Below are 21,415 nucleotides of genomic sequence, written 5' to 3' on the forward strand. Positions count from 1 at the left end.
TCTACCTTACCTCGCCACAGATATTTTTTTCTTTTCTTATTTTTGTTTCCCCCACAAAAAGTAAAGGTCTCAAGTATCTGGTTACTCTAACTCTGTAAAATCAGGTTTGAAATCGGAGAATGGATTCAAAGTGTGGCAAATGACAGATGTACAGACAGCAAGATTGCGTAAGCCTTATACTCTTAAGAAATCAAGTTAAAAATAGTGAGTAAGAGTGTCCTTTTACCTGAGTTCTATTTTGTGTGGTTATTGGGAAAAGAGCTGTGCAGAAGAAATACTTAAACATGTAGAGGTCTTTTCGTGCTGCATAACTCCTCTTTTCATAGTTACTATTCATAAAGCTTCCAATGCTAATCTCATTTATTTTTTTGTAATTGCAGTGTTTCTGATTTACCCAAATAGGCTGCCTTTGTGTGACTTTGTTTTTTCAGCATCTAAACCAAATTTAGAACAATTTCATTATTGCTGACACCTTACGTTCCTTTTGTTTTCTTGGTCAAATTTACTTGGACTTCTAATTGGTTAGGGCATCAGGTTTTAGTAATAAATGTCTGTTGTGTTAAGAATTTTGCACTGGATTTTGTAGCTCCCTGCTCCTGGCTTTGATCCCAATAAAAATGAAACACAACTAAGTATTATGACCTATCTTACTCAGTATTTAAGGTAACACTCCCTGCAGTGTGTGCGTATAAAAAAAAATATATATGCACACATTTTATATGTGTGTATATATAAATGTGATTATATCTATATATGTCTATATATATATACATCATTTATGAAGTAATTTTGTTTACATGCTATTTGTAATTCTCTGTTCTGGATTCTCAAATGTAATTCAGGATGTTGAGAACAGTTAAGTTGGCTTTAAATTAGTTTCACTGCACTTTAATGCTTATCTCATTTTTACTTAATGAGTGAAATCTGTGTGAAGTAAGGATGGACTGCTTTTGATCAAGCCTGTTGGTAAACTAATTTTCAATGGATATGTTAGAATGAAAATCGTGCAGTTAGCACTTTCATCAGTTCAGGCAAGTTAGGAGTGGCTGTGCACAAAGTTGTGTCCCAGCATGTCAGGATGATTGTATAAAGAACTCATTTTACATTTGTATCTTTAATTTATGCCTATGAGAAGCTTTGTGGTTTGGTGTATTAATTTTGCTTGGACAGAAGGATGAAAATAAAGCTCCTAGTGTGGATGGTGCAGTATTCCACCTACATGTCCTGGATAGGTTGTTTTGGTTGGTCACTTAAAATGTGCTGCTGCTGAGGAATGCAAATTTGTGTGTTTGAGGATATTTTAAAAATGAATCAATTCAATTTGTAGCAATTACAGAATTCTCTAGCACTTGTGCATTATTGGAAGCATGTTAAAAATTCAAGGTCTTCATTATTAAAGATATCTTTTTATCCAGACCGTTGTGAGAACAATTTGTCTTTCAACAGTGAACTAGCACATTTGCAGCATTTAAAATTCATAAATGCAAAATCAAATCAAGAAAACAAGGAAATATTTCACTTTCCTGATACAATCAGCCAAACAAAAAAGAGCAAAACACCAGGTAAATTACTTACGTTCAGAACTGGGTAAATGTAAAGGCTCCATGATATCTGTTTGACTTTGCTGCTATTTTAATTTTGTGTTTGATGTGCCATTTATTCCTGTACTATAGAAATTTTGGTAGCAAAAATTATGAGTTATGGCTAAATGGAAGAGACCTCTATTTAAGATCCATTGTACAAGTGGTAATGTTTATTCTGCAGCTGTGAAGACTGATTGGAAGGCAAGAGCATCCTCTTAATAAATATAGTAAAAATTCTACTATTTGTTAGTCATCTTTGCATAATTTCTGCTGTAGTCCCTTCTGTGTTTCTCAGAGCAACTCTGTAGAAGAAATACCAGCATGTTCTTTAACATAGTTTTTTTGATCATGTTAATGCTTGATAATGTTGCATTTCAGAATTATTGGTAACTAAGTCATTGATACACGATGTGACCTACTTGGAGTTGATGAGTAACCTCTTATGGTGTGTTCCATTAAGATATAGACCATCTGCATACAATACTGTAATACTCGAAACTTGCAACAGTTAACTCCTCATTTGCTCTGAGATTTGGATTCTGGATCCATTCGTATTTGCTGCTTTGTTACCAGAGGACTAGGTGACTAACAAGACATCAGTTTTTGAAAGAGGTTCGAGGGGAGATCAAAGGACGGCAGACCCCCTGTACCTGGTGAATGAGCTGTGCAGGTTAACAGAAACTAGACAGGGAATAGAATTATTGAGCATACAGATACCTGAAATTTCCCAGTCTATTTTTAATGATGTCATGATGCACAAAGCTATGGAAGATACCTGAAAGAGTCAACAGGCAGGTGAACATGGGAGATATGGTGGCTATATACACAGCTTTTCAAAAAATATTTGGCAAGGTTCATCACTAATAGCTATTGAACTAAGCAGCCATGGGATGGAGGATTCTGTCTCTGTTTACCTGGAGAAATTGGTTAGAAGACAGCAAATGGAGACTAAAATAAATGGTGCTGGAGGCCATAGAGGATGTGTGCTGGCGATCCATGTTCTAAATTATACAAATAAATTATTTAGAATTGGAAAATGGATGAATAGTAGTATGATCAACTTTGTTGCCAACATGGTGATTTGGAGTAGAAAACTGAGGCTAGACTGAAGAATTGCACAAATATCTTATGGGACTGAATGATTATTTCTCAGCTAAATGTAAGATGATGCATATTGGGACTGGAAGGGGGGAAATTCCAACTGGATGCTTAATATGAAAAGCCGTGAGGTTACTTATTACTGCTTGAGAATGAAAGCTTGCATGTATAATAGTTCCTGGGAAATGTCACTGTAGTGCTCAATAGCAGACAAAAAGCAAATATTCAGTGTTTTAGGAAAAGAGACCAAAACAGGCAAGGTCCTTATGGTAGTGTGTGGAGCTAAGGTGCCTCTGCATCTTGTTTGCTTCATGCAGTTCTAGTCTCTCAACTTCAAAGAGGATTCAGTAAAACTGGGAGAGGTGCAGGGATAAGTTGATGAAGATAATCAGATTGAAGCCTGCAAAGGCAAGACTTGGAAGAAGGCAAAACTGGAAGAAAGGAACTGCTTTCTGCTGGCTGATATGTAGTCCTGGTTGTTTACAAAAGTGATCTGGGAGGTTCTAGTTTCCTGAACACCCCGCAGGACCAGTCAAACCCATGACTGTCAGTTTGTGTGTCCTCATGCTTTCAAGAGAATGTCAAAAATACTGATTCATCATCTTGGAAAAAAAGCGTTTGGCTTTCTTGTACAAACTTGAGCAGTCGCTTCACTGCTGTAAGCTCTCCAATTTTAGGCCCTTTACATCTACTGCTCCATTTCTCACCAGTCTGAAATTTTTTCCCCTTAGTTCCATTGGGCATCTTAGACTTCAAGTATTTCATGCCAACAAAAAAGAACAAGCTTCCCACTTTGTGAACACTTGATAAACATTTTAGTTTTCTTTTAGTAATGGATTTGTTACCAGATTCATTAGTAATAGAAGAAACCCCAGCTTTCTGTGTGTGTTAGGAACATGTTCTAAACAAACTTTTTCAGTGGCACTGTTCAGAAATACATGATAGAGGCATAGACTGGCGTGTGAAATAATTTCTCTTTAGGTAGAGATTTGTAGCTCCCAGAAGAATCAAATAATCTATATGAGTTTTCTAAGTTTCTTCAAAAATCTGAGTATCTATACAAGCAAAAGATCATTCTTTAATTTAACCTGCAAAAAGTATTCTCTGCAGACAGTAGGAAAGTGGATATTAATTTTTAATCTGCCAGTTGAGCAGTAATCTTGTCTAGCAAGTCCTTGGTTATTTTTAAAACAGAATTTGAAGGTGGTTTGTATAAATCTCTTGAGATTGTACCCTTAACCAGAATAGGTTCCTTTGAAAGCAAAACCTGCTCTCTGTAATGCACGTTCCTGATGAATGGCAAGTAGAGGACAGGTTTTTCATTTCTGCGCACAACCAATAAATATTGCAATTTGCTAGTCATTTGTTTCTTTTGCTTATTCCTTAGGACTCTTTATTTTCTGTTTGCTAAGCATCTGCCCTTTGTAACACTCTGTCTTTATAAAAACCTGATTTCCCAGTGACTGCAGAGGATCAGAGCCCATGAACATACTCTAAAGTCGGTAAAAGCATCTAAATAACAGTGTACCTACAAAAGCAATTTAATTTAGATATGTCCTGCTTCTTGGCATTCTGGCTGTCTTGCAGCAAAGTCCAAATTCATCTTTTTGTAGAACTAGCAAGCTGTATATACAACAGCATCTTGCTGGCTGTTTTATCTGTTGCATCCCATAATAAACATGTTCGAGACTGGTATTCAGTGGACCTCTATGAATGATTTTGCCTTCAAAAGCAAAATCTGGCATTAATAGAGTCACTCAAAAGGCCATCACTAAACCCATTTGTCCTCTGGTGGACAGACTGCAAGATATTTATATGATATGCCATCAAGCTCCAAGCATTTACTTTGGCAAACTGCTATCAGGTATGGAAATTTCAGCTATAGAAATCTACCCCTCACCTTTTCTTTTTTTTTTTTCCAATTATTGATCCATGCCTGGACCAGCTTGTTATTTTCACTCTACCTGAGCTTAAGATGTTTCTGTTATGGGTTCTTTAAGGGTTGGGTTGGTTTTTTTGCAAGTGTTTTTGCTTGCTTTCTATAATCATTAGTGCTGATGTTCCAGCCAGTGTCTGAAACTTCCCTTTCCTCTGAAAGACAAGTTTCTGGGTTTTTTTTTTCTCTTTTTAATAAAAGCTTATCTATACCTGCAGCTATTCTTCAGCATTTCCAACTTTTACTATGCAAATACTAGGTGGCATACCTGTAGAGAAAATATTGTTTTTCAGATCAGGGGTTCACATTGCTTGTACTTCCTGAGCTAAAGTGACATCCTCTGCTAAATTTTCAGCTGGTGGAGGCATCCGTCTTCTCCTGTCTCTCAAAAGCTTCTGAGTGCACAACTGATCCCAATAGTATAGATGTTGTTTCTATAGTATATCATGCTACCAGTTCTGACAGTAACACAAATCTCCATGTTGTTATAAGATCTCTTGGCATATTTCCTTACAAAACTTAATATTGTATACAAGAGCTGTGGGGTTTCTCACTTGCATGTAATGTGCAGTTATCTGCTATCATGATATCGTAAAGTCTGCTCACTTTGTGGTAGAGGAGAGTAATGAGCTGTGTGTGAGAGTAATGTGCAGTGTTCATCTGGAAATAATCAGTTGACTAGTTAGCGTAATAAAGTCAAAACATTTTCAGGGAGTTACAACACCATAGTCTTCGTACACTGGGGGAGGCAGAGGGGACAGGACAGACATGTTCGTGTTTACGAAAGTAGCTTAGTCTCCTCAAAATATGGTTTCCTATCTCAGAACCTTAGATGATGCAGTCAGCTGTGTCTTAGTCTGTTGTGTTTGACAGTTTCTAGTCTCAGTAGTGTTTTCTTAAGTTACTTCTGTATTAATTCATGAATCTGGTGAAACTTTTTTTTTGATTCCTTTACAGTTTCTATCTTATGATCTTATGGATATAGGAGCATTTTATGTTGTGATGTATTCTGGTTTAGCCCTTTAATTTCTGTAATTTTTTGGGGTTTCCTCAGAACTAAATAGTCTGTAACAAAATCTGTACCTTCCCCCAAGAAGCATAGCAAATTGGGATAGTGAAATACTCCACAATTAACATTCTGCTGTGAGGAAACAAGTTGTTCTTCTTTTGGGATTAGCTAGTTTTGATCTATAGTGGCATTGCCTACACTTTGAGATTTTTACACAGCTAAAATGGCAATGGTCATTTGATTCTCCTTCATGAAATATTTAATTGATGCATCCATTTACGTGTAGATGTGACACTTGGGGACATGGTTTAGTGGTGGACTTGGCAGTGCTAGGTTTATGGTTGGACTTGATGATCTTAAAGGTCTTTTGCAAACTAAATGATTATATGATTTTATATATTTGAATTCAAAGCCCAGTCTCCCTTACGTGGAAGCAAGTTGGTTAGATCTGCCATGTCATGGTCACCTTGTTGTTTAGACATTCATTTATTATCAAACTCACATAGAGCTCACTAGTCAGCAATTCTTTAGTTTCATCCTGTAGTGTCTTCTGAAGCTATAGGTCTGTGTTTTGCCAGGTAGAGTTTTTAGGTGTTAAAGGTGGACTGACAAGCTGTGAGTTAAAGCAGGACACTTTGTGGAGGCCTTGACTGCCCCATTCTGACTGGAGAAAGCCTTAAATCCACCCTGACTGCATAAAACCTTAAGTAGCCCAGTCTGGTCCCATCACTGATCCTACTTTGAGCCGGAGTTTGAAATAGGGACATCCTGAGGTCCCTTCCTGTGTGAATGATGCTGTGGTTCTCGATTCTGTCATCTTAAGTTAATGAACTATTTTATATAAAGATTCGTAGGTTGATTCTGGGTAATATAAGAGGTCTCAGAAGCAATTCTATACTGCCTGTGATCAGGCTTTTATTGTGTTTGTCATGCTGCAGTTTTCTTACCTGTCAAGAGATGATCACTTTACCTAAGTCACCTTGAGGTTCTAATAGCTATTAACTGGTCAATTTGATAAGTGCTTTGTAAACACTAAGGAATTTGTGAATGCTAATGAAATAGCTTTTCTCTCTTTTAGTATAGTATTTGCATCCTCTTTTTCTTAGTTACAGGTTGATGACACTAAAAGAAACTATACCATTTTATTTCCTAATCGGGTGTCAAAATCTTAGTGCAAATACCAAAAGCCATGTGTGAGCTGACTTTGAATGACAAGCAGTAGGAGTGGGACCTCTGGCATCTTGAGAGGGACATAACAGGGTTGATGTTAGTTTAAGACAGGAATGCTTCCCAGCTTCTGGGGCTGGGCAAATACCTTTGCTGTTGTTCGAATTTATTGTCCGGGAATGAGTTAACTGAGCCATGGGAAATTTGGAGGGAGTTATGTTCAAAGGAATTACAGCCATGTAGGTTGAACAGGGGTCTCTTGATGGTCCTAGGGAGGCAGAGACTTTATTTTGCATGTCTCAGCAGGCAGTTTAGATGTAGTTTGAAAGATTTGGGATTACTGGATGTGAGTTCCACTAAATCCTAAACTCAAGAGAGCTGCTTCTATGTCAAGTAGAGCTGGTATGGCAACTGGCTGCGCCTTAGTTTTAAGGCAACATCTGCTTGTTTACTCCTGTTTTCTGAGTATGGTGACTATCTCTTTAAAATAACAAAGCTACAGTCTTGTAAATCATAGCAAAAACCTTATTTGCCCTGATATAATCAGTTTCTTAAAGAATTAGTATTAGTCTGTTAGCTACACTAGGATAGTTTCTCCTCATAGAGAGCATTTCTGAAACTTGTGGATGTCATGATTTAAGTCCTATAAATTTTCAAGGGCGGGGGTTGTTTATATTAACAGTATTTTAATACCACTTTCTAAGACATAATAGGAAAATAAAATAGGTATATTGTTGTGGATACAGCTGCATGGCTGTTGTTTTAGAACAGATTTGTTCCTAACTGTTGTTGTGTATCGGGCAATGTCTTTTGGATTCCAACTCCTTACTGTTATTTGTTTTGATTCAATCTGTTTAGGTAACTAATAATATTTGATTTTAAACTGCATTTGCTTTGCAGTTTGGTCGCTGTTGAATTTCTACTGTATGCAAACAAGTAGGGATTTTAAGCAATTTAGCAAATCCATAAAATCAGTGCTTAGTGGCTGATGCAAACTAATACTTGTGGGTCAGCAAGACCTTTTGTTTTTTAGATGTAGTTTGCTACAGTAGGCGGTAGAAACATTAAAAAGTTGAGAATGTTTTGCGGAGCAAATACTAATAATTTTATACTGCTTTGTTCTTTATACTTTCTAAAGAGCAAAGCATTTGGCATTTCTTTTGGTAGAGGCTGTATGACAGTATATCTTGGTCAAGTAAGTGATGCTAATAAAAAATTTATTATCCCTTTTGCAAAATTGTTTAGTCATACTTGGATGTAGCAGTGTAAATAAATCCCTCTTATGCTTCAGATACCAGTAGAGTTTTATTTTTTTCTCTTGGGTAGTGTCTTAGACATTAGCCAGTATTTTGCACCAATTCCTTATGCTTAAATGCATTTCTTATGCTTAACTTTCTTAAATGTCTGTGCATATATTTAAAGAAAAAAAGATAAAACAAGAAAACCACCTAATGCAGAGCATTAGGCTCTGTAGCTCAAGTGAAATAGACTTGAAGTTGTTTCCAAATTTATTCATGCTGCACAATCTGATTTCTGTAACAGAGACAGTGGCAAAGTAATTATAAGTATGCTGGAATGACTGTGAAAGATGAAGTCTCAAGGAGTAAAATATTGTATTCGTACAAAGTAGTTTTATAATGTAATCGAATCCTATTTTTTCCATCTCTTAGATGATGAAGCATGCCTGGGACAATTATAGGCAATATGGATGGGGACATAATGAGCTCAAACCAATTGCCCGGAAAGGACATTCCACCAACATATTTGGTAGGCTATATTTTCTGGTCTTGTTTCTTTTTTTTTTTTAATATTTCTATCCATGCTGTCTTCCTTGAAAGTATGCCCAAGCTTCCTAGCAAATTCTGTTTTAATATAAATCTTCTGAAGTGTGGATGACAGAAATGTATTGATTATTTCAATGGTACTTCAATGAATTACTTTACTAAACTATCTTTTTGGGAGAGTAATATGTTATTGTTGCAAAAGCTAAACTATGTCTATGTGCACTGTTACTTTGTGTGCGTGTATATATAGAAAAATAAGATTTACAGTGCATTGATGATATTTTTGGGATGGAATGAATATAAATTCGTTTTTAAAAGGAACAAGCTCATCTTGTCTAGATCTTTGTATTTAATTCTGTGAAAATGTGATACAAGACAAAATGCACGTACAAGATCCCGAAAAACTGCTAGTACCAAGATGAAATTTAAAGTAGCTTTTAAAAAAAAATCTAGATAAAGCAAAAGTGACACTGTTACTTGATGTGTGACTTGTGTCCTGAACCTGTAGACTGGAATGAAAGAAAAAAAAACCAATTCAAAATACAGGAGTTTGAGGGTAGGGGCAAGTTTTGAAGAAATTCAAGGGATGGAGTGAAAATATTTGGGAAAATATGAGTATGAATGAGTGTTACAAATGGCATTTAGAATAGTACGGAACATGAAGGTAAAGATCAAGAAATTGAATAGCCTTGTGTTGTCTACGTGTGATCAGACTAGATGGCTTTTCTTCCTCAAAATGTCAACTGCAGCAGTACTGCTTTTTTGGTGTAAATGCACTGGGATAGAGCAAGTAGAATAGTGTTCTGAAAGTGGCAAGCATTTCATTGGTACACCAACCAGGAAAGACTGAGCTCTGAAGGTTCTCTAGATTAATCCTGTGGTATAGCAAAACGCATAACCTTCATGTTAGTGATTAAGGTTAAGCCTGGATTGGTCCAGAATGCACAGCATCCAAGATGACTGAGCCATGAAGTTCATGCATTTATTTTGAAACACGTACAGGATAGGGTTTTTTGAATTACGTTCAGGATTTCATGCTGTGTTCATCTACTCTCCAGTATCTGAGAAAGGTATAAATTTATCATAACCACTTTTTGCATAAAGAATGAGTGTGTATATACTGTGTATACCTCAAGTATGCTAGTATTGGTTATAATACTTTGCTTGAAATCAAGATTTTGTTGGCTTTTATTGTGAGGCAATTGGCTAATGACTCTGTGTGAGGCCGGTTCTCATTGTACGTGATACTTGTTTTATTTATCTGGCTATAAACCTTGAATTTCTTTCTTGTGGATGATAGAAATGCAGATTAGGATTGTGTAATTGGTTTTCTGTGTTTAGTGCCTGAACCTAGAATGAATTATTTTGACTTAAATCAAAATTTGATTAGCTTTTTGCTGTCATTCATAGGGGAAAAGTAAACTCCCCGAGGAAACTCATTCCAAAAGAAGAGTCAAAGGACTTGTTTCAAAAGTATTGTATAATGCTTAAAGGGATTTTTTTTTCCTCTGTCCCTTCCCTTGATCTCCTTAAATTTTGTCTTGAAACCATTCTTATATCTTACCAAATAAACAGGTTATTTTCTTTATATCCAAACTGGTTTTTATCAAATCTGTTTGCACGATAAACTTCAACCTTAAATAAAGTGCTGGACATGGAGAAGGCAAGAGAACTTTAACCAGGCACACTGCTCCTTTCCCCTGCTCCCAGCAATGAAAGGAGGGCCTCTGAGTAAAATTTTCTGCAATACTTTAAAAAACAAACAAAACAAAACAAAAAAAAATGCACACAAATAACCCCCCTCTCCCCAAACCTGTAGTGCATAGAAGCCTATTTAAATCCATAGGAGAATAATTTCAACTTCTGTACAAGCCCTGTCTGCAATAAGGACTGTTCACCTTTACTGCAGGCAAGCCCCTTTGGACCTGACGTTGATGGCTTTTGGTAAGGCACTGGAACCTGGTTCCTTGCACTTCGATATGGTGTGAAGGCTGATAGTTGTTTTACTACTTTATATTCCTTTATAAAGAAAATGACTGGGTCGGGTGGAGTTGTCTGAGGAGAGGAGAAGATGAACAAGTTAGCATGCTCAGGAGAAAAAAAGTATCTGGACTGGTTGAGGAGTTTAAAGAGTGAAATGCAAGAGTCTAAGATGCAGCCAGCACTGAGCATAGTGCAAGGAAAAGAGTGTGAAGCTGAAGAGAAGACCGGAGCAACAGGCTTCTGCTGTGGCCAACAGAAGGACATTTCTTAAGTTCCCAGAGAGTATTGTGTAGTATTCTTAGATAATTTCTCTTTGCTACCTTGTACATTGACATTGCTTTAATTTTTACAAGAAAAATCTCTACTGAAGAATCTCTTACTGTCATTTAGTTGTATGTTATTTCTAATTCATGGCTTTCCTATATTTTTTCCAGCTGATGAAGTTGGGTCTGACAATGAAAATATTTGTGAAAATGTTCACCTGTATGATTGTGTAGTCTTTGCTTGTGAATTTATGTGCAATTTTGTTGCTTAACTTGCCAAGTATAATTTTAGACTAGCCTTGGTTTGTAACCCAGACTCTCTATGAAGTGAGTGTTTGTTTTCGATGTGACTGACACAATATTTTGAAGCATTTTTGAATTTTAGTTATGTTCTAGCCTTTTATTTTCTTTGCGTTCCTCCTTTGCTTACTTCTAAGACGTCTCCTAATGGGTCTGGAGGACGACTACTTTTTATTCTCCTTGGAATGCTTATTCTTTGGAGTTTTGGCATTGTTGTTTGAAAGAAATTGCAGGCTTTCTCCACATTCAAGTTTCTGATCCTCTTATTTCAGCCACCTCTAGCAGCTGATTCCCTAAGTGTTTGTCATTTTAAAATCCAGATGCTACTAGTGCCATTTAATATTTAGCTGTATCATTTTATGATTGCTCTGTTCGATGCTATTTCATATGATGAACTTTTCTGAAATATATAGTTTTCAGTATATACCAAGTCTAAAATGGAATCGGCTATTGTTGATTTGGTGAGTGGTTGATGGGAAGGGGGAAAAAAAAGAATGGTCCTTGTAGTAAGGGCTGTCTAGGCTGTATTATTATTGTTAGTACTTTACCAATCTCTATTACCCATAATGAGTCCATTCCCAGTGGTATTTGCCTTTATAGAAGCATTACGTAATTCTTTTTGAAATCTGATGCTATTTTTAATAAAAAGCTGCTCAGAAAAACCTGGTTTTATTATTCATCTCAAAGATGATTTGACCCAAACTATTTTCTGCCATTACTGCAGTCTGCTGTACTTCCATTTCAATTCACAGCGTGTCTGTGAGATTCAGCAAGGAGATGGTATCTATCGCTGGTTGACACTGCAACCCTTTTGCTTGAATCTCTGGGAAATCGGGTTTACTGATAACACTCAAGTGAGGTAAACGTGATTCAATTTAGAAGGTAAATAAGGTATTAATCTTCCCTGTTGGACTCCCCTTCCCATCCGAAGCAGTGTATTTCTATATCTATGCCAAGAGGAACATTGGTGTTCCCAGCATTGCAAGATCTAACAGGGTTCAGGCTGGGGTCAGAGAAGGGGAGAGGAGGTGGCCTGCTCTCTTCTCATAACTCCTAGTTTTAAGTCATTAAAAAAATAAGGAAAAGTGATAAACTTTAAAGCAAGATGCTCTGTACCTCACTGAAGCATGCCAGCAAGAACGTTTGTGGGCTGCCCCAGTTATTAGTTTGACTTTTATAACCAAACCTGCTGGGGTTGCTTTAGTTCACCTGCAACTACAAGCCCTTGCCAGTCTTTTTGAGAGGTTTGACCTCATGACTAAATTCTAAAGCAGAACCTGCCAAAGTGTTGCCTATCAAACTGTGTAGTCAGTCAGTAGTTAAAATTTTGAATAGTACCTCTTCAACAGCTGTGGCACAGCATTAGTAGTGTGGTGCTGTTTTGGCAAAGTATGACTGGGAATTGGTGGGCTTTTAAAGATATTTACATTTGATGACATGAAACCATTATAGATTCTATGTTGGTGAAAAAGGGTGATAACTTACTCCTATTTTTATGAAAGTTGGCTGTTTTTGAAGGGTCTGGTAATCTCAAGATTTGTTATTTATTCCTACCCTGTAAGATAAAGTATAAAAGTCAAGGAGAAAGTATAGCAGAGAGGTGTAATTTGTCTTCCCAGTTCAGATTTTTATTTGCAGCTCAGCTGGTGGTTGTAGCAGCTAAGCTAAAGAAAGCTAACTACTTTGTTGGGCTGCTTAAACTGCTGGAATAATTTGATGACAGCCGCAGGGCATTATTGCAGAGGTGGGGTTGTATGGGATCTGGGTCAAGTTCTCATTAGAACACAAAAGGTGAAGAGAAAAGGCTGATGGAAAATGATGCATGTAAGATAATGAGCAAGCATGACGAACACTGAGCCTTACTTCAGAAGGTTTTCTGGGTTTAGCTAAAACCAGAGTAGTTGATGGTATTGTCGGAGTCTCTTGCTGTAATGAAATCTGATTTGCTTCGCTTTTGAGGATCAGAGTAACCATCTGAAACATGCTCTTTAAAGATAATTTGTCCCTGAATTTGTTTGGTGACCCCTAGGTGAATGTCTTATGGAAACACCATTAAAACTACTCAGTCCAGATATGCTTCAGAGTTTTAAACTATGCGTATTTGTGGCATCTTTTACTTCAATATCTTATAAACTAATTACCATAGCACAAGCTTTGAGGACATTTCATTGTGAGATAAATTGAGTAGTTTGTACTAGTGGGTTTCTATCAGTCTTCGCTCTTTATTTTTCTAAAACAACATTTATTTGAGAACTGGAATGACTTTAAGGAAAAAGAAAAAAGACCACAATCCTTGTGCAACTCAGAACATAGTCCTCAGCAAAGCTAGAAATCTGTCATCTTACCTGTCAAAAGCTGTCATCTTACAGCTTTTGTCATCTTACCTGATGCTTTCTGAAACGAGAGTTCTGAAATCTGTGGTGTGTTTGGGATTTTTTTGGTAATGTTAACTAAGAATAAAATGAAGATGTGCAGTTTGTCAGACAGTAAGTACACAATAAAATAATGATATGAAAACTTGCAAAATTGTAAACATACCATACTACTAACAGTTTATTTTTAAACCTTGCGTTTGGATGTATTCTGTCTAGGGATGAGTTGCATTATGTGAAGATGATCTAATAATGTATACATACATAAAAAGATATATGTCTAGGTATGTTTTCAAGGGTGTGAAAAGACCTTTCCTAAGGCATAATGATGTGGAATTTTAAAGTTGTAGGTGCTTGCATACAGGCATGCCCATTCTTGCGCACAAAGGTGTAATGAAACTATTACTTTGTATTTTGTCACACTGGAACTTTCTCGTGCATCTGTAGTGCTTTCATGCCTCTTCTGTTCTCTTATCTCACATGCCATGCAAATGGTCAGTTTTAATCTGTGATGTCTGCAGGCTCTGTCTTGGGATGTTGTATGCTGGGAAGAAGAGAAAATTGTCAATGAAGTCACATTGTGGTTGTGTTTATTACATAGTAGAGCCTCAAGGCTGCAATGCAGGGCCATATCTCTTCCCTAATACATGACCAAATACAGCTGTTGTCTCTTCTATGAGGGATTTTTGTCTGGCGCTTTCAGTGTCATATAAGTAATATACTGTTGCTTCATACATACAGAAGAAAGAAATTTTGAGGTGTATGTTGGTTAACAAGCAAGACGTGTCCAAGGGAACAATTCAAAGATGCAGTTGGGACACTTCAGTGAGCTGAATTTTAACTTGCCACAATGGGCTATTTGGTTTCTACCACCTTGTTGAGTGTGTCCTGTTGGCTAGCTTGCTGCACAACCTGTCTCAGCCTTCTGCTACCAGCATCACCCATAAACTCCTCTGGTCTGTGAGAAAGTTGCTGAGCCAGCTGCCAACTGCCCACTGCCGCAGCGTGGGAAGCTATTTGCTGCAGATCTCTGTGTTGCTAAGCAATGGAGATCTGACAGTGCATTTCTCCACTGTGCTGGAGCGCAGGAGCAGCGATGCTCCTCAACCCCGCAGAGAAAACGCATTTGTCAGACTGCAAGGGCATGAGGCTGTTGTGGGAAGGAGCTGAGTCAGGCAAAGGAGTCTGGTTTTCCAATACCTTTGGCAAGTACAGTGTAGCTTGGGAGAGTAATGCGATTTCTTTGTGGTCTAGAAAAAAAGAAGTGGAATATTTTTTGTAAGCACTACAAGAAAAGGCTTTTACAGATTATTTTTTTTTAATTACCCTGGGAAATAATTATTAATCGATTAGACGTTTTTGTCATCTGTCATTGTAGCAGTTATTGAGCTCCCTGAGTCGCTCTGACAGTATTATCTGCTGTCATCTGATTAGTTGTTGTTTACTTTTGAAGTTCACATAATTGAGTGTCAGGGGTGTCAGCTTTCATGGGCCTTTTGTTTTTCTATATTCTTTTTTTTTTTTTTTAGCTGCCAAATAACAAGTAATCTTATAAACATTATGGAGACGAACCCTTTCACTGGGAAGAACCTAGATGATACCCCCTAAAGTAAAGACTGAGGGTTGACCTTTTGAAAATATGGCTAAAAACTTCTGGTGTCTTCTCATTGTAAAATCCTAATGAAGAGACAGACAGCAGAAACAACTTCTGCTCAACATCCTTTTTCTGTGCATGTTTTCAGCCTCTGAATCCATGTGGAGGATAAAGAAAAAAAATACTTGATGAGTAGTAGTTTTTATCTTAACTGTACGTGCACAAGTGATCTGCCCATCATTGCCTTTTTTTCTGTGGCAAATGAAAGGGGAAAGAAAATCCATTCACACTAAGGAAAGAGGTAATTTCATGATGCAAATTTCAGACCAATCTTTATTTCAGGTTCTATTCAATTTTAAAGTAAATGAAGCTGGCCTTAGGACAGGCCTATGCAGCTGTGTCCTCTGCAAAATCAGTAATGAGTGACTACACTGCGACAATGTTGAATATTATATGTATATTGAATGAATATTTTTTTTTTGTCAGTAACACAGATTTTGGAAAGATAAAATTTTAAGAAAGTAAACTCCCAAGAGTTGCTGGCCAAATTTGGAATTAGAAGAGTGTTCTGGTAACGCAAGAAGAGTTTCTTCAGGTCAGATGAAAGATCAAACATGATCATTACTCATCCTCCAAAAATTGCTCACAGCAGGTACCTAGGGAAGAAATTTAAGAGCAGGAAAAGCCTGTAGTGAGTGAGTGTTTCTCAGAGTACTCTCCAGGCTTATAAAAGTTTGTGCAGTGTTAGTGCTTCTGCAGTCAGGGGCAGCAAGTTTTATTTAATCACTTGTAGTTTATTTTTCCATGATTTTGAGTTATGCAAACTTAAGAGCATCCACTTATTATGGTTGAGCAGCACTCATTATGAGTGATTCCACAGTTTGGTTCCATATTCTTTAGAAAACTTTGTGGTTTTTGAAGTCTGCTCACTGTCCCAGGTGATTAGTTTTGGTATTGAAAACACCAACCCTTTATTCATCTTTTCCTTGCCGTTCATGAGTTTGTAGAACCGTATATGCCCTTAGGTTTGTGCCTGTCTTTCATGGAGAGTCTTGGTCTGTTAAGTCATTTCTCATACGTCTGTTTTTTCATACCCTATACATTATCTCCTTTCTTAGTTTCTTTTAAAGTTTTTTGGGGTTTTTTTGAGAGAGGATGACTAAAACTTTGTTCTGTTTTCCATTTTGTTCACTGTTCATTTCCTAGTAATTGTATTTTGCATCTTTTAGGCTCCTTATGGAGTCTAGAAACTCACCATAGGATGGATTTTCTGCAGTAGCATTCCTTTTCAAATCTTAATCCAGTATTTCTAAATGATTTATAAGTATGAATGCCCCTGTGTGGATGTCTCCTTCCCTGGGAAGTGTTCAAGGCCAGGCTGAATGGGGCTTTGAGCAACCTGGTCTAGTGGGAGGTGTCCCTGCCCATGGCAGGGGAGTGGGAATTAGATAATCTTGAAGGTCCCTTCCAACCCAAACCTGTCTATGATGATGATCTATAAATATTTCCAAATGATTTTATAACTAAGCATGTGTCCAAGCATTCTTCCCTGTAGGATCCCACTGACGGTTCCCCTCACAGTGACAATCGGTTGTTTCTGCTTATCCCATTTCCTGTCTTTTAAACAAGTATTCATCTGTGTCAGAACAACTTTCTCTTATCCTGTGGCAAGCTAGTTTAAGAAAACTTAAGCATTTGTTAAGAGATGTTCTGCCATACCTTCTGTATATATTCTCTGTCCATATGGAAGTTCACTTTAAGCTTAAAGACTGTAACATTGATGTTAAGATAAGACTTCCCCTTAGAAAATCTCTGACTTTTCCTTAGTTCATCTAATTTAAAGCTGGGCTCTGATGCCCTAATTGGCAAATGGAATTTTGTAAACACTATTTTGCTTCACTGCAATAGATGTGGTGTTTATTCAGAGTATGGTTGTTCTCTAAAACTTGCAAATGTGTGCAGGCAGGAAGCAATCTGGCTGTACGTTCTCTCTTAACTATTTTACAGTACTGGTGCCACAGATAAAGACAACTGTGGTTAGCTAAGAATATTTTTGAATGTTACAGCTATTTCATCCAACTGTCACAAGTGTGTCTATGCCTATCGGGAAGATTCACCATGAGCAGCTGTTGTCATCTCTTCTCCTTTTTAATAATACAGTATTCCCAGTGAATTCTTCTCACCCAGTTTGTATTAGCTCACGTACAACACATTTAGGGCAGTTGTTCTCAGTGGCTTTTTTACATGTTTCTGAACTGATGTTGTTAAATCCTATGGCGTTATTCAGAAGATTGAAAATTCTACCTTTAAAAAAAAAAAAAAGAGATACAGAGCTGCAAAGTGGAATTACATAAACACACCTTATTTCTGTAACCTGCCTTATAGAATAGTGAGTTAAATATCTACATCTAATGGTAATGAAGAGATTAAGTCATATTAGAGTTCAGGGCTCAGGCTCAAATTGAGAATTTTTATTCTCTCTAACAGCATCATATTCTGGTTTTCTCTTACCAACCAGATGGTTTGCTCTGAGGAAAAAACCATTATTTGTTTCTTATTGGGAATCTTTGGATTTATGCTTGTTTTGCTTTGGAAATTATTTAGATTTTAGGAATGCTATTCCTGAATTTAAATTTGTTTCCTAACATTTAGAATTAATAACGGAAGGTGTAATAAGGAAATGAAATTAAGGCTATGCAGTATATTTTGGAGTGTGTTAAAATATTAAGTAAATGAGCATGACAACTAAACAAGGATTAGTATACTGAGCTCAAAAACTAAATATGGTAAGGACGACAACATGGACCTGTGTACGAAATGGGAGGCAGAAGCAAGTACATTTTGTTGTCTGAAGCCAGCAGATGTACGAGGCAGCTGTAATTCAGAAGCAGTTCAGCCACGCGAGTGCAGCACCGTGCGTGTGCCTAATGCACTTTGTCTTCTATTGGATATTGTTCACTCCAGTTTTGTACCATGCTGATGAAGTTTTATGGCTACCAAACTGAAATTAGCTCCTCTTCAGCTGTCTTAAAGACAATTTAGAACGTAGTTTGGACCAAAATGTGTGGAAGCAGCCCAAGCTTTTGATTATCTAAAGATGGAAAAGCTTATGTGACATGATAGCAGTTAGAGGTACATTTTTGGGGGATTCTTTTCCAACTGCCTAGATGGCAAAGAAAGAAGTTTAACTTACAATTTCTTGCAGATAATTGTATCTTCGCCATCTTGGAAGATCAGTACTTAGCTTGCTTCACGCATGAGATTTCTGCACTCAGGTCACACGACCATACTCAAATCCCAGATAACATCTTACTCTCTTCTTTACTGTCAAGTATTAATCTTGCTTTTCTTGCTGCTGGGTTTAACTGAAGCCTGTCCATCGGCTCTGCATTCTGAGCTGTTGCTCACAGGTGCTCTTCCCTTCAATCTTCCACTTCCTGACTTTTCAAAATGGAGTTGCTCCAGGTCTGTATTTTTCGTTAGTTTTGATTGACTGCTTCATGTGTGTAGCTGATTGCCATCACCATTCACTTCTCACCCACTATTCTTGCCTCCCATCTGATACACTTCTGTCCCCTTCTTTGTACTCAATTTAGTGCCATCTTCTCTCCCTCTGTCCTTTCCTGCTCTGAAGCTCATCCTAATCTTTTTCTCCTGACATTAGGGTCTTTCAGTTATCACTAGGTCTTAAGCTTCCACTAACTCAGATAATAATTCCAGTATTAATCTTAATTATGGTCTGCACACAGTCTGCTCTTTCCCCCTGCCATCTACAGTAATTCAGTTTTGTGTTTGTACTTAAAAACAAAATAACAAAAAAGGAGGGGAGGACTGGAAGGAAACGTAGAAAATCGAAACAGTCTGGTATTAATATGCTAAGCTCTTTTCAAATTTAGTTTTGAGGACATTGTAGGCTTTGTACTAGAGGGACTGCATTCGACTCTTGCTTGTGTGAATTTTGAATTAAGCTGAAGGGCTGTGTAGGATTTAGTTGGAGAGCAAAGTGAAGCAATCAAGTGAAGAGCGGAGAAGAGGAAGGTTTAGTGTAGTATAAATTCTTAGACGAAGTTTTTAAATTTGGATCTTAAGGAAGTAGCTATTTAAGCAGAAGTCTGTTGATTTAATAACATCTACTTGCAGGTCCACTTTTTAATCGATTCAAAGACTAGCATACACTTCAGTGCTTCACTCCCATTACTTCCTTTATAAAATTAAGGTATTACAATTGATTATTTAATGTTATTTGTATGCTAAAATACTTCACTGTCTGGTACAAAAGATTAGGAACTCCTTTTCTTGTTGTCTATTATCAGCAATTTAACAGAACTAAGCAATCAACATGCTTAGTTTTTTGTTCTGCTTTCATAATTAGCCTAAAATGTTAAAGGCAATTGGTTTCTTCATGGATACTTAAAGGCTTATTCATTGCATTTTATGGCTGAGCTGAAGTCATATGTTGCAGTTTTGTATGAAATGCATGGTTTCATTGACTAATTTTGAGGCACTTGTTTTCATGGTGGAATTAAACTCTGTTGTTCAAAAGTTTAATTCATTTTCTTAAGCGTTATCTTGTTCCTTGTGAGTCATTAAGATATTTTACAAGTGGTATGCTTCACTAGTGGCAGCTTTATTGTCAGAGCCTCATTAGAGATACAAAAAACTGGGTCGATAATTGTTTGCTTTTAATTTTCATGTTACATATTTTTTCTACCACACTTTTAATTGTCTAACACATTAAGAAATCCTGTTGCTAGTCTGAAAACTTGAATTCTTTGAATTTTTTTGGAGTAGAAATTGCTGTACTTTCCCTACATCAGTACAGTCTTGCCCAGTCTGCATTTTTCAGCTGCTCTGAAGCTGGGCAGGCAGGAATATCAATAACAAGAATATATATATTTATTTTTTTTTTAGACCATAATAACTCTTTGTTTAATGTCAGGCTGAGTTTATCAAGAAAGCATTTTTGCTCTGTTGCTAGGGTTTAAAACACCTGCCTATGTGAAAAATAACTAATCTTTTAGGTTCAAGGTGTGCCAGGATATACTTCCTTGAGGAGGCTTTACATCTTTTGTTTCTGGAATCACTGTGATGGAATAGGAAGGATCTGTTCTATGCTTGGGCACACCCCAGTTGTCGGGGTACTCAAGAGTAGTGCCGGACCGCTCTGAAGTTCAGTTCACTGGCCAGAGCAGAAATTTAACTTAAGAATTAAGTAAAATTATCCCCTTGAGACTTTGGTCCTCTTATGTCCCTTTTGCAAGTTGCTCCTCCTCCCACCCCCTATTAAGCACACCACTAATCAAAGACATTCTGTACCAGTACGAGTAAGTTCTGCTTCTAGCAGATGATGTCTGTCTAGGGCTCTGAAAAAAACCAAGAACTGGATATGGGTGGCTATGAGACTAATACTTTTTTTTGGCACTCAAGGTTTGAATCTTACGGTTTTGTCCATCAGTAGGATCATCCTGCTATGGCTATACTATTTTGAGAGTGAAAGGTATTTAATTTCATTTCATCCAGATCTCTAGTCTCTGCATATAACTAAAGATTCCAGCTTTCTAATGCTTAAGAAGAGAAGTTGGGTTTCTGGAGTATAAAATAACTTACTTCCATAGCAGGGATGTCTTGACATAGAGATACTTGCTATTTGTGTGATATAGAGGCAGTTGTCTTCTATAATAGCCCAAATACTTCCACCATACCCAACCGCTTGTTTTTCCTCAAGCAGTCTTGCCAATTCCTTTAGCTTTCATCAAAGCATAGATGGTGGTGGTATCTACAGGCAGTTCATGGAAACAAGAATGAGTCTGTATTAGATTCCTTTATGTTTTTTTCTCTAGTTCAGGAAATATTAAAACCCTACCTTGATTGTAAAGGAACTGATGAGCATCCCACTTCTGGGTCTTTGATCAGCTATCTTTTCTGCTTCATAATAAATTATGTCCTTTTCAGTCACTGCGTAATGCAGAAGGGTAAGAATAGTTCCATGTGCCTATTGTATATCACTTTCCTTGGAGGCAGAATGGCCTTAGGGTAATTTTTCCACTTAGGCTGGTTTCCTTGACTTCGTTGCAGCCCTGCTCTGACCTAGTGTGCATCTTGATGCTCCATTTGAATAGACTGTACTTCCTTCAGGTTACTCCTGTAACTGGTCTCTGGATAGATGCCAAGTGTGTGGTAATACACTAACACACTTGTAACACAAAAGTGATAGAACACAGAGGGTGAAAAGGAAAGAAGCGAATAGGAAGAGCAAAAGCAGGAAAACCCATGGGTTGAGATAAAGATAAGTGAAGGAAAGGGGTGGGGGGTGGGGGGAAGTAATG

General features: G+C 37.2%; 1 protein-coding gene across 1 annotated transcript in view; it reads left to right on the forward strand.

The window, feature by feature from the left end:
- MAN1A2 (mannosidase alpha class 1A member 2) overlaps positions 1-21,415 on the forward strand; it is a 146,248-nt gene that overhangs the window by 37,591 nt on the left and 87,242 nt on the right. Inside the window, exon 3 of the mRNA XM_074157379.1 lies at positions 8,464-8,560. Coding sequence (XP_074013480.1) covers positions 8,464-8,560 — 97 coding nt within the window. The remainder of the gene's footprint in view (positions 1-8,463; positions 8,561-21,415) is intronic.

Source organism: Numenius arquata, chromosome 1 (assembly GCF_964106895.1).
Source record: "Numenius arquata chromosome 1, bNumArq3.hap1.1, whole genome shotgun sequence".
Lineage (NCBI taxonomy): Eukaryota > Metazoa > Chordata > Aves > Charadriiformes > Scolopacidae > Numenius > Numenius arquata.